This window comes from Aspergillus lentulus (assembly GCF_001445615.1).
Source record: "Aspergillus lentulus DNA, contig: Alt17, strain: IFM 54703, whole genome shotgun sequence".
NCBI lineage: Eukaryota > Fungi > Ascomycota > Eurotiomycetes > Eurotiales > Aspergillaceae > Aspergillus > Aspergillus lentulus.
In genome coordinates, this window is record NW_028322112.1 from 701790 (window position 1) to 714093 (window position 12304).

At 49.2% G+C, this 12304-nt stretch overlaps 4 protein-coding genes across 4 annotated transcripts; 2 read left to right on the forward strand and 2 right to left on the reverse strand.

The window, feature by feature from the left end:
• Positions 1–1594: 1594 nt before the first annotated feature.
• Positions 1595–3640, forward strand: zfpA (uncharacterized protein; the record flags this gene model as incomplete). The annotated part of the gene is made up of 1 exon (XM_089600576.1): positions 1595–3640. The coding sequence occupies one exon, from the start codon at positions 1595–1597 to the stop codon at positions 3638–3640; it is 2046 nt and encodes a 681-aa protein (XP_089455073.1).
• A 704-nt stretch (positions 3641–4344) lies between these two features.
• ALT_9273 (diadenosine 5',5'''-P1,P4-tetraphosphate phosphorylase 2) lies at positions 4345–5468 on the forward strand (the record flags this gene model as incomplete). The annotated part of the gene is made up of 2 exons (XM_033560647.1): positions 4345–4470; positions 4551–5468. 2 exons carry the CDS (start codon positions 4345–4347, stop codon positions 5466–5468), a joined length of 1044 nt encoding a protein of 347 aa, XP_033416538.1.
• A 424-nt stretch (positions 5469–5892) lies between these two features.
• Positions 5893–7466, reverse strand: ALT_9274 (uncharacterized protein; the record flags this gene model as incomplete). Its single annotated transcript, XM_089600577.1, has 3 exons — positions 5893–5949; positions 6041–6712; positions 6852–7466. The coding sequence occupies 3 exons, from the start codon at positions 7464–7466 to the stop codon at positions 5893–5895; spliced, it is 1344 nt and encodes a 447-aa protein (XP_089455074.1).
• Positions 7467–10177: 2711 nt separating this feature from the next.
• ALT_9275 (uncharacterized protein) lies at positions 10178–12158 on the reverse strand (the record flags this gene model as incomplete). The annotated part of the gene is made up of 5 exons (XM_033560645.2): positions 10178–10341; positions 10400–11156; positions 11215–11496; positions 11563–11915; positions 11969–12158. 5 exons carry the CDS (start codon positions 12156–12158, stop codon positions 10178–10180), a joined length of 1746 nt encoding a protein of 581 aa, XP_033416536.2.
• Between the last annotated feature and the right edge of the window lie 146 nt (positions 12159–12304).

Genomic DNA, 12304 nt, shown 5'->3' on the forward strand with positions numbered 1-12304 from the left:
GAGTACATTTACATGCTCTGTTCAATTTATGCAAGTCTAAAATAACCCACAGAAGCAAGCACCTACCACGATGACTTAAGCTGTAATAAGGAACCATATCAACAGGCCTGAGTATCTCAGTCACAGCGGATAAAGTCATCACCTACAGGCCTATGAAGCTGGAAATAAAACAATGCAGGAACCATTGAATAGGTATATAATACAACACATGGAAACATCAGCAACCTAAAACACTGCAGTAGCTATGACAGATCACTAATAGGAAAGAACTTATGGCAGTGCAAATGGGGCACACAGATTTAGTGGTATTTCTGTAACTCAAATACCGCTAAAAATATTTATGGATTAAAAATAAACTATGTAAATCTAAAATCAAAAATGGTACCAAGTCCCTGCTTAACCATGATCTCCACTTCCCCTGTTCCCCTCGCTTTCGCTGTCCTAACAATATCTGCCAAAATGAACAAATACATTTATCTTTCTCTAATTAATTTAATCATTTTTGCCGACACTTGGTTTTATAAATACATTTAATACGCTACGGGCGGTATCATCGTCATCTACCACCCAGAACCCACATCCGCCCACCCCAGTCAGTCTCAATGCACACTAGACAATCCCCTGTCTCTTGCTGCGCATTTCACCTCCAGTAGTCTGGATGGGCTTGATTTAGTGCTGTTAGTTTCCTTAGTCTTAGTTCATCCAGTTCGTAGTAGTTTGGTTCACTTAATCTATCTAGTCAGAATCCACTCTAGTAATTTAGTTCAGTCCACTGCAAGCCCAGAATATGGTACACTTTCTTTTGTAGGGCCAGCAATTATATAACATTTAACAATTGCTCCCCCTCCCTCCCCTCCGTCATTTCTTCATCCTACATAAGACTCATCCTACCTCGAGGAATATTAGATCCTGAAAAGGAGTGACAAGGGAAGCGCTCATAGAAGACAGCACCTTGTTGTCCTCCTTCCCCTGATTTCACCTGCTCCTGCAACATACTTCACACTCCTCCCGGACTTGGCCGTGCAGGTCTACTGACTTGCATCCAATTGCTTTATGTGTGACTGTTATTCTTCTCTTATATATACTATTTTTATCCAAAATTGAGGAACGAAGTAATTCAGAATCGAATTCTGCCTCGATTGTCCTGCATGTCGCGCAGCTTGCTGTTCTCTGAATAGTTCCCAGTCCCTCTGCGATTCGCTCAAATACCTCGAAATACTTCTCGCTTGAATCGAAAGATCGTCCTGTGAACTTCCCCTTACATCGCGCAGGTGACTATCGGCTCGTTGACCGAGGCTCACGTTCTCTTTTGAGCGACCTTTCTTCAGGTATGCTCACATTTCCCATCAGCGTCGATCTTCTCTAGCGATCTACCAAGCTTGCTGCAGCAACACAATGAAAGAATATCGTGACTGATAACCAGCCTCTCTCAGATTCTGCGCCTCGATCTCCTTACCGAAACGCAGGCCTTGTCTTTCACCGAATGGTGGGGACTAGCACAGTCGACTATCGATCTTAGAACGTCTCTATGCAGAGCCCGAGAGCACATTCCGACTTTGTTCTATACCCTACATTAGCGCACAAGAAAGCCATCATGTTGGCATTGGACTCGTCACGTCAACAACGAACATCATACTTTCACAACGTCCCTATGGACCCAGCATTGGTCGATCCGTTCGGATTCCAAATGGATAACTTCGGCGGGTTTGGGCAGACTTCTGGTTCAACCAGCGCCCCAACATCTTACTACGAAACGTCACCAGTTTATGCTGATTCGCAGCTTGAGCCCAAAACTTTCGGTTTCCCTCCCATGCCTCCTACACCCCCATCCCTTCCAGTACCCTATTCTACAGAGCCTTATATGTCGGGCCTCTCCAGTGCATCTGGACCCTCCATCGCAAGCGCATCATCGTCGGCGATCGGTTCGCCATACTCCGGTACAGCACATACCTTCCCGGAGAGCTGGGTCGATACTAACCACGGTATCGGGCTTCCTGCAGCCGTCATGGATGAGTTCTTTCCCAATGAGTTTATGGGAAGCTCGTTAGAAGCGGATCATATGTATCAGAGGAAAGGCCCAGACGACTTTGTTGGTGAGTTCCATGAGTTTGCATTTCGTTTTGTTATTAAAGCAGACTCCTATGCTGCCTTTCGACAGTCAAATTGCCGACCCTTTCAGAATGCTGATTGGTGGCCAACAGATCCTTCCTTGATACAGCCAGTACACCAATATCCAAACTATTCAACTCCTACTATCTCGTTTCCCGAACACTTGAGCTACTCTGCCAACTGTGGATATTACCCTCAGTCTCCCGACCCGTCTCACCTCACCGTTGCCGAGAACTACTCCGCAGATCACCTTTCACAGACACGACTGGCAGTCTCTTCTCCTATTTTGAACTCTCCCCCCCACTCACGTCCCGTTTCGATCTATGACCGGAGGTCGTCCGTTTCATCCACCAATTCCCGACCATCTCAGCTGAGTCCAGCTGCGAGCGTCGCGGATTTTGATGAAGAGAGCAAGGACAAAGGACGCTGTCCACATCCCGACTGCGGAAGAGTGTTCAAGGATCTGAAGGCTCATATGCTCACGCATCAATCAGAACGACCGGAGAAGTGCCCCATCGTTACCTGCGAATACCACGTCAAGGGATTCGCTCGTAAATACGACAAGAACCGACATACGCTCACCCATTACAAGGGAACAATGGTGTGCGGGTTCTGTCCAGGTTCTGGGTCACCTGCGGAGAAAAGCTTCAACAGAGCGGATGTCTTCAAGCGTCACTTGACCTCGGTGCATGGCGTTGAGCAAACACCACCCAACTGTCGCAAGAGGAGCCCCGGTGCAGCTTCTGGCAAGAAGGTTTCGGATTATTGCCAGGATGCCACTGGCAAATGCTCAACTTGCTCTGCCACCTTCAGCAACGCACAGGACTTTTACGAGCACCTTGACGATTGTGTTCTCCGGGTTGTGCAACAAGTAGAGCCTAGCGAGGTTATTAACCAGCAACGGCTGGCGGAAGTGGACTGTGATGAGGAGGTCAAGAAGACCATGGAGAAGCACAAGCTCCTCGATACCGCCGGCAACGTCGACGGTGAGCCTGAGGAAGAAGACGACGATTATAACGAACTCAATCTTCAGCTGCGATCGAGTAAAGGTGCATTCAAGTCAAACAAAGAGAATGCGAGTGTAGGATCTCGTCCCATCTTGGGCAGCCACAACGCTGTTACCAAAAGTGGCAAGGCCCGTGCAACCATTTCGAAAAGGCGAAACAACCGCGATCGCTACCCTCCTTCCTGGGGCTGCCCCAGCAGCAGCATGAAGACGAAGAAGCGCGTCTTGTGCGTCTTCGACGGCCAGCGCCGTCTGTGGAAAGATGAAATGATGCTTGACAATGAGTTCGAAGTACGGCTGAAGCTTCCCGGAGGAGCTGGTGACGGTACAAACCGGGAGGCATATATAACTGACCTGGATGTCGAAACTCTGAAACGTGCTGAAGGCGTGTTGAGCGCCAACGAGGATGAAAGGGGCCCCTGGTTAGAGGGGCCGGCAACCCATCTCATGGGACAGCCGGCGACGATGTTGCCTACACTTTCTCATCCACTCGAAGATGTCGATATCGATGACTTGATGTCCTGAATGCGGGCACCTTCTCTCGATTGTGCCTCGTTTTCCCTCTTCAATCCTATCTTTTTGTTGGATACCTCTCTGTTTTGCATATGCTGCATCATGAATAGCGAAATCTGTGTGCTATACACCGGATATGATACCACTTACTATTTTATCTGCTTTGATGCATGACTTCCATGTCTCATTTGTCTGCCTGTGTGTTTCTTTTTGGCTAGTCATGGTGTCATGGGAAACGGAAAGGATTCTGATACCAGATAAAAAGCTCTACGTTCTACTTTGCATAAATAATATCTACTCTGCTAGACAGAGATGAATCCGACTTGTTCTTTCTGCATTATTCTTCGTATGGAAAATGGTAAGATAAACCAATGACTACCGAGCCTTCGGCTCAGTGCGGCTGCAGGTAGAAGGTATCCAGAGTATCAAATGGGATAGTCTTTGGGCATATCTGAGCGCACAGCTGGAGCCTCATAAGCCTTCTACATAAATTGTCCTGTTAAAATGCTGTTCTGGTTGTCAAATGTGAATGGGTGATGAAGTGGATTTACCTTGATGTCATTGTGGTGGTTCATGTTGGGATTCCCCGCAGGCGAGGCTTTGCTCCGCAATCTCCGAAGCCGCAGAGCCAACAACCTGTCCCTCTTTCTTCCTTTCTTTCGGTCCCTTCAGGAACTGAGTCAATCGCAAAGAGATCAACGCAGAGGGCCACCAAGATGCAATTGGGCTTAAGAGAGAGCCTCCCTGCTCTGGTAGCCAAGCGTTTCACTGCAGCCAAGGAAAGTGGCCACCTGATATTTTCGCATACTCATCTCTCCATCATCAACTCTGGAGGAATCTCGGTAGGTCGTGCTCTTTCAAGTCCCCTCTAAGGTGATATTGCTGTCTTTGAATTTACTGGGCTAACCCAGACGTTTCCAAGTATCAACTTCGTTACTGCCCAGCTCTCGCAAACAAACCTTCAGGCGCTCCGAAATCCGACAAGGATCGATCAGGTCCTAAGCCCGATCCTTTCGAGAATCCCTCTTCAGACCTTTTGATCGCTCAGATTCCTCAAGAAAATCCAACATATGCGCTTGTCTTGAACAAATTCCCTGTCATACCTAACCACTTCATCCTCGCGACCAAGGCATGGAAGTCCCAAACGGATATTCTCGAGAAGGAGGACCTGGACGCTGCTTATGCCTGCATCAAAGCTTGGAGGGATAACCGGACTGAACAGGGAGACTCGGGGTCAGAGAGGCTATTTGCATTCTTCAATTCCGGAGACGAGAGTGGCGCGAGTCAGCCACATAGGCATTTGCAGTTCTTGCCAGTGGAGGCCATGTCTCAGGGTGACTCGGGAAGTTGGCGGCCTCTCATTGACACGGTTTCATCCCAGTCGGTAGGCCCCGACTCGGAGTACCGACGCTTGAGCCAAATCCCCTTCGCCCATTTTGCACTACCGCTGCCACCGAACCCAACGGCAGATACCCTGCATGCGATCTATTTATCTTTGTACAGAGTAGCGCTCTCGACTGCGAAGGGAAGCCTGGGGGACCACGCACGAGTGACTGATGGCCCTGCGGCAATCAGCTACAACTTAGCCATGACTGAGTCGACGATGATGATATGCCCTAGAAGACATGAAACTGCTCGTATACCTGTCGACCCAAGCGCTTTGCCAAATGTCCAGGAACCTGGCGTCGTAGCCCTGAACGGCACGATCCTAGCCGGAACGCTTATGGTCAAAGCTGAGGCCGAGTGGAATGAGCTTCGGCGCAATCCGGATACGTTGGCGGACATACTCGCGTCTGTCGGCTATCCCCAGCCAGACTCTCGTGGACTCGCTCTGTTATGACGATCATTTGCGTGGTCTGGCCAAGAATCCAACTAGAGAGGATGTATATAGCATTGTCGCATCAAGGCGCTCATGTCTTTTGCATTGTATGGGAGTTGATGATACAGTACATATGACACAGCATTCAGAAATCTCTCCCCCCCTTTTTTTTTTTCTTTTGGAAGCCCAAGATAAGCGACTAAATACGCCAAACAGTGACCTGCCAAGAACAAAGGAGAAGCCCAAGAATAACCAAGACGAGACAATGGGACAATAACGCTGAGATAGCCTAAGATCTTTTGTCAAGAGCGCAACCTAGATCATATCCTTACATTGTGCACTTCGCACCACTTCTTCTTGCAGGTCGCATTCCCGAAATGGTACGAGCCTCCATGAGTCCATATATACTGAGCGACCTTCTTCCAAGACACTCTGGGTGGCAGGCCTACACTTCTCGGTCGACAAGACGGCGCAAATGCATTCGAGGCTTGCTTTCCGGACCCTGAACAGGCGTTGACAGCTTCACACAGCAGTTTGATCTGTGTTGGGAATTAGCTGAGGACGAAAGAGACCCTTGGAATCCTGTCACTCACATCTTTGTCCTTCCACTGGGGTTTCCTCACCCTCTGCTCCTTGGACTTTGTGAGGGTCCGGAATCTGCCACGGAGAGTGGACTCTGCTTCCTCGAATCCCCCGAGCCTCTTGATATCCTTGTATGACAATCCGCGGCGTTTGCACTCTATCAAGAATGCATTTCGGGCCTCGTTGTGGCATGAGATTGACCTGCTGCTTGCTCGTCCTCGACGACCCAGGGCTCCGTTGCTGGCGATTGTCGAATGCGCAGATTCGACGATTTCGTACCGGTGCTGAGGGTACGTGAGCTCGTCGTTGGTAAATGTCAACTGGCAATGTCCCTCGTCGACTACACTTCGGTCCTTGATGCTTGTTGAGTTGTATTCGCGAGGGGTGAAGGGGTGCAGGACAAATGGTGGTTGCTGAGGGTAGTGCTGGCTGCAGTCTACAGAAGGTAGACCGTGACAGGCGTCCAGTGCGGCGTTGCGAGGAATCGCTTCGACCCGACCACCGTGATGACGTAGTTGAGAAAAGTAGCTGTTTCGGTACTCAAATTCTGGACTCTGCATCTCCCATGGCATCATCTGTCCGCTACTGGACCAGTGGAGAGGCGTGGTGGCACTGCATGTGCCGGCGATAGGAGTATAAGGACCGTCGGTTGTGGCCACAGAGCTCCCCGGCGAGGCATGGTTCTGGAATATCATAAAACGAGTCCGCTAGACTCTCTTGCGAGGCAGAAGGTGATATTGTATCTGATGTGGTGTTGGTCTCTGAGAACGAACCGAAGGGGTCCGCAGCCATGTAGAGACTTGGCCTAGGAATGGGGTGCACCTGGCCGCAAGGATAGTTGCCGGGCTTGGTCCTTTTTTCACAGAAAGCACTTTCTTGTACAGGAGCATTGACCTTGAGTTCGTCATGTTGTTCATGATTTTCAGGACCAGTGATGCATTCCTCAGGCTGTCTAGGTCGATGCGAAGTTTGGATATTGGTGAGGCAAGTATAGTAGTCAGGAGAGAGTCCATGCCCAGGCTCAAAAGACGTCAGGACATCTGACCAGGCGCAAACGTCTGGTTTTATCGTTTGTTCGTCGGCCATTGGCAACCTGTTTGAGGAGTCAATAATAGCCTCGGACTGTCCTTCAGCGACTCCGGTGCACTGGTTTGTCCAGGACTGAACGCGGCTGATGATCTTTCTAGAGCACAGCTCAGACTGCTGATCGCAGGGCTTTGCCTGGGGGAGATGTCCACGGTTCTCAAAGAGGTAACTGGCGGGATCGGGATCAGTAGACTCGGGGTTCTTCTCGAACATCAAACATGTTTTGGAGTGATCCGGACCGACGAGCACGCGGAGCATCGCTTTAAGAGAAGCTATATTACCCTTCCTGTCCGCCAGTTCACCGCTCCTGTCCTCTATGGCCGGTGTAGATGGCGGGTGAAGCGCGTGCATGGGAAGTTTCAATGACGGACTATGCACGTTGCTGGGCTTGACGGGACACCTGCAGGACACATGCGCACACTGAACATGTCAAGATCCATATGGAGAGGTTTCACCTGCCATGGGGCATGATTGACATACCGACGAGCTCTGACTGGCCGCCACACGCGCTGTATGTGCGTCCGCTTTTTTTAAAGTGCAATGTCTTAGCTGTTGGCGGCGCCCTGCTCTGAGCACCGGAGAAGGAAGGTGATAAAGAAAGAATGCAGCGGATGCTATTGAAGGGGAAGGATTGTGCCGATGAGACGATGACTCTCACTGCGACGGTTGAGAGGAGCAGAGTCGACTGTTCATGGAAGAGAAGCACAAGTTCGAACAGACGGTATGATGTCTCAGGCTTCCTTGTCTTCCACAGAAGTCGTTACAATTCGACAATGTCGGGGTCTCCAAGCTCAGAGTGGGACTGTTTCAACACGCTGTGTGTGATGTAACGGCTTATCTGAGTCAAAAGGAAATGGATTGTTCGAGCTCTAAACGAGAGAATCGGAAAGAATAAAGGCCAGGACAACAAAGAGGCAGTTTCAGGCTGGTTGGCAACCAAAGTCAGACACAAAGATAGACACCTCTATGAGCTACTCTTGACATCGAACGACACAAGTGAGACCGGCCTTTAATAAGGTCTCAGACCTTGGATCCCCCAGAAGCATCACCGTCTTCCATCATGGAACCTCGAATCTTCACACGAGTAATGGCCAAGCCGAATGCCAATGCCTATTTGCCTCTCCCTCCAAAACTAGACAATGGGCTGAAGAACTATCGGTTCTCGTCTCAATAGAACATGGATGATACCAGGATTGATATCACCTCCCATTCACGACCTCTGCAAACCTGCTTCTCCTGCCCTCTACTAGATACTTCCATCCCCGATGATCAATTGACCAGTCTCAAGGCCTTCCCCGCAGGTCTCCCAATACAGTAGTCCAGACAGTTTGAAGGACCCTTTCCAGACCACCCGAACGAAGTACCGGACATCCGGTGCAAATTCCCCAGAGCAATTAAGAGAATACCCCGAGAAAAACCAGTCAAATGCACGAATCAGGAACGAGCAGAAGACAGACGCACCGACGGATCCAACCTGACTGGCGTACAAGCGTCGACATGCTGGCCCGGATAGCCACATGCAGGACTTTTTTTGCGCACCTCCGCGGTGATCTTCGTCTTTGAGCGGCTATAGGGCGGCTGCAGTTGAGCCTTTTTTCTACTACTTCTCTTTTCTCTTTTTACTTTCTGTTCTTTTGCCTAGACGGATTGGAGAAAATATATTGAGGAGAAATAAGTGTCGGAGGATTTTCAAGCTTTTGGAGATCCTACCTGACTATTGAACGGGACGTTTGATCGGAGTTGATCGGAGCATGCGCACTGGTATTAAATACAAAATGTACTTTTTCCTCTCTCGTCCCTGGGATGTCCCTATCGCGTCATCAGAGCCGATAATGAGTAGAATATTCATGGATGTATGAAAGTGTGGATGAATTCTGGTTGTTGAACGACGACCGCGACTGCATATGCAGATGTAGGACCCTTCACCATCACAGTCACAGCCATATCTTGACCAATGAATACAATGTCCTCCGGTTCTTACTTTAGGCTAGATAAAGCTAAAGGACGCAATTTTAGGGTTCATCCCGCACCCTCAATTCTAATTCGACACGCGAATCCATGAAGGATTGACAAACGATCTAAGCTTCATGCTTCAGTCTAAGCTAAGCCACTTTTCTATAATTATCTTCGCCGCAAACAACCCGCCCAGAGTGAAATGGACGATTGCCTAGTCTAGGTCTTGCTAAGGTCCCAACCCGACCATACTCAAATCGATACATCCATCCTGGCAACCATGTTTGAACTTTAAACTATTCTCTGCCATTCCCACTACTACTAGGATATAATAGGTGATCATCGCATTAATGCAGCATCCCTGAACCCGCACAGTATACCGCTCTTAATGATGATCTTATGAACTCGCTCCACCTGTCCCAAGGATGTGGTAACGTGACGATCACCTTATATGAGAGCCGAGCCTGAGGCACCCGCTGAGGCTGCGGTATGGTCTATAAGGCCACACAAGGGAATATTGAACCATCGGATTCCTTGAACTCGAGGACTGGAGTTCTCATCAACGAAGGTCTGGAAAGCATCCTTCGCCTCTGCGGATAAACAAGTACAATGCCGGATTTTGACTTTGGTACAACCCGTCTTTGATGTGTGTTCCCGCAGCCGTCCATCCGGTTTGTCATCGCCGTTGTTTTGCTTCGGCCGGGCAGAAGGCAACCGTTGGAATCTCCTCCAAAAGACTTTTCGGGATCCAGACAATTGCAAATCATACTTTCAATATTCTGCTGATCAGCACATTCCGGCTGACCCATTTGATTGGCATGATTGCGTTGATTTGAGTTAATTCCCGTAGCCTGGTCTCAAATCCGTTCGAGATGAATCCTTGGGACACACTCCGACTCAAATTGATACATACATGTGCTGAGCTCAGACCCCAGCTTATCTATTCCACGCCTGCTAAACCCCTTGAGGTGGCCGGAAAGGAGCGGACTAACCATGATCTGCCTGAATCTGGAGGCGAAAAGTACGCATACTTGTCATAGACACGGATCGGAACTTTCTGTCGACGATAGAGTTCTGCTTTGCCAGTTCCGGTTCCCCGCCGCGCCATTTCATGTCAAACGCTCTTGGCTGATAGCAACCCGATATGAGGATGATTCCACAACAACCACTCTTGGGCCCGATGACATGAGTTGAGCATCGCTTTCCCGCGTGGACCGGTCTTTTGCCTGGCTGCGTTCCTCAAAGTGGTCCAAAAGTCGGTCAACCAACAAAACTACATTCGAAACAGGACATCAGAGCTCCATGGTGCAGAAATGGCGACGAGGACTCACCTGTTAGCAGTATGACCGTAAATGCGTATAATATGACCGGAGATGTCATGAAGGAGTACGCCAACGCAAAATGTTGGACGAAGGAAACCATGCCGAGCACTAATACTGCAAGTACCAGGCGAACAGCAACGCCAATCCCGACGTAGAGCTTGCGCTGGTGGCGATGTGCCAACAGCGTAAAAGCCGCAAAAAGAAACATCGCGATTGACGCTACAACGAAAAAGTACACATAGACAAACCCCAGGACTTCCACATACATCATGAGCAACTGACTATTGTTCAGTTGGCTGATGTCTCGGCCCTCTGACGGCGTAATTCCCATGCTGGAGAATAAAGCTGCTGTTACGTTTCCCACCAAATCGTCGATGCGGTCATGGGTCAGAAAGTACACATTACTCGTCACATTGGTTGGGCACAGCGGAAGGGTTGGTATCTCTTCCAATATGTCCGAGATGATAGCCTTCTCCTTCATCGCTCCCCGACCATAGTCGATTTCCATATCAGCAATAGTACTTCGCAGGAGCCTGATGGCAACCTCCGCCTCAGGCCGCGGCTCTTCGCATGCGAACAGAATTGTTTCAGTCAGATACGTCAATTTCAATGTGACATCCAAAGTGAGAGCAAGGATTTGCGATCCTTCAAGAAGTAGGATGAGGGCCACGTGGAACGGAAAATGCAGCTGAGCCCATGCTTGTTGAGAAATTTTGCCAAGTGGGCCTCTTGGGGAGACATCGAAATAGGCTTGCCACAGGAAGTACTAAGTACAGCGGGACGTTAGTAGACGAAAGCAGAAACTGATCGCTAATATGCCTTACCACACTTGTGGTCACTCCCAATATGTGGACAAACGACCACTTGGTCCAGCCACCGGGGCGTACTGTTTTATTGGCAATCCTAGTCACTGCTATGACACCTTCACCGATGATGATCAAAGTAAGGAGGCCCATTCGGACGGCCAAATGAGTGTCTTCGAAACCGATATCTGGAGTGATGTAAGATACCCCCATCACCATCCACATTTCAAACCCGAACAAGATAAACCAAATGGTCCAAATGTACGAGTGTATCCCATGATCCTCTTGAAAGGCGAAATACATCTGCCACCTAAGTCAGATCAAGAACGTGGTTGTTATAAAATATTCCTAATTGAAGACATTGCTTACCCCGAAATAGACCAAACTCGAAGCGAGTAGTGCTGCGACAATGATGGACAACCCCTTTGCAGCGGGTCTCATCCGTTCATGGATCAAGCAGATATTGACCGTGTACTGCACGGCAAGTAGTACTCGACTTCCGCCAAGTAGAAGACTCAACGACTGAAAGGCCCAAACGTTCTCACCGCGGATCTGAGTCGTGAATCGTGTTCCCGCAGACGCGAAGCCTACCATGGCAGCCAGCTGAGCAGCCTTGCAAATTCGTTCGAAAACCGAGTCTCGAGCGAATCGTATATCAAATAATGTAATTTGAAGCCATGTGAACCAGATGACCCCTAGGAAGCCTATATATGCTCCAAGGCCTGGATTTTAGTGTTAGATACACCCGATCAGCCATAATCTAAACCCATCATACCTTCAACATTGTTGATCTCGTGCGTCGCGGTAAATGAAGACAGGTTTGCAACGAAAAACAGATCGAAGAAGAGTTCTATGGGGGTGGCATCGGAATGGCGGCAAAAACGGGGAGACTCGCCATCCTTTTCGTCGATAGGCGTCGCAATAAGACTTAAGCCTCTGTGTTGTCTTCCGGTTGATATAAGCATAACTCCATGTAGATAGTACGTCTGGAGAGTTCACTCACAGCACGTCTTGCTTGATAGGCTTGGGCTTACGCAGCGATTGACGAAAAAAAGAGAAAAACGGTGGCCGGGTCATTATATGGAATGTCGACTGAAAATTCATGGGTATC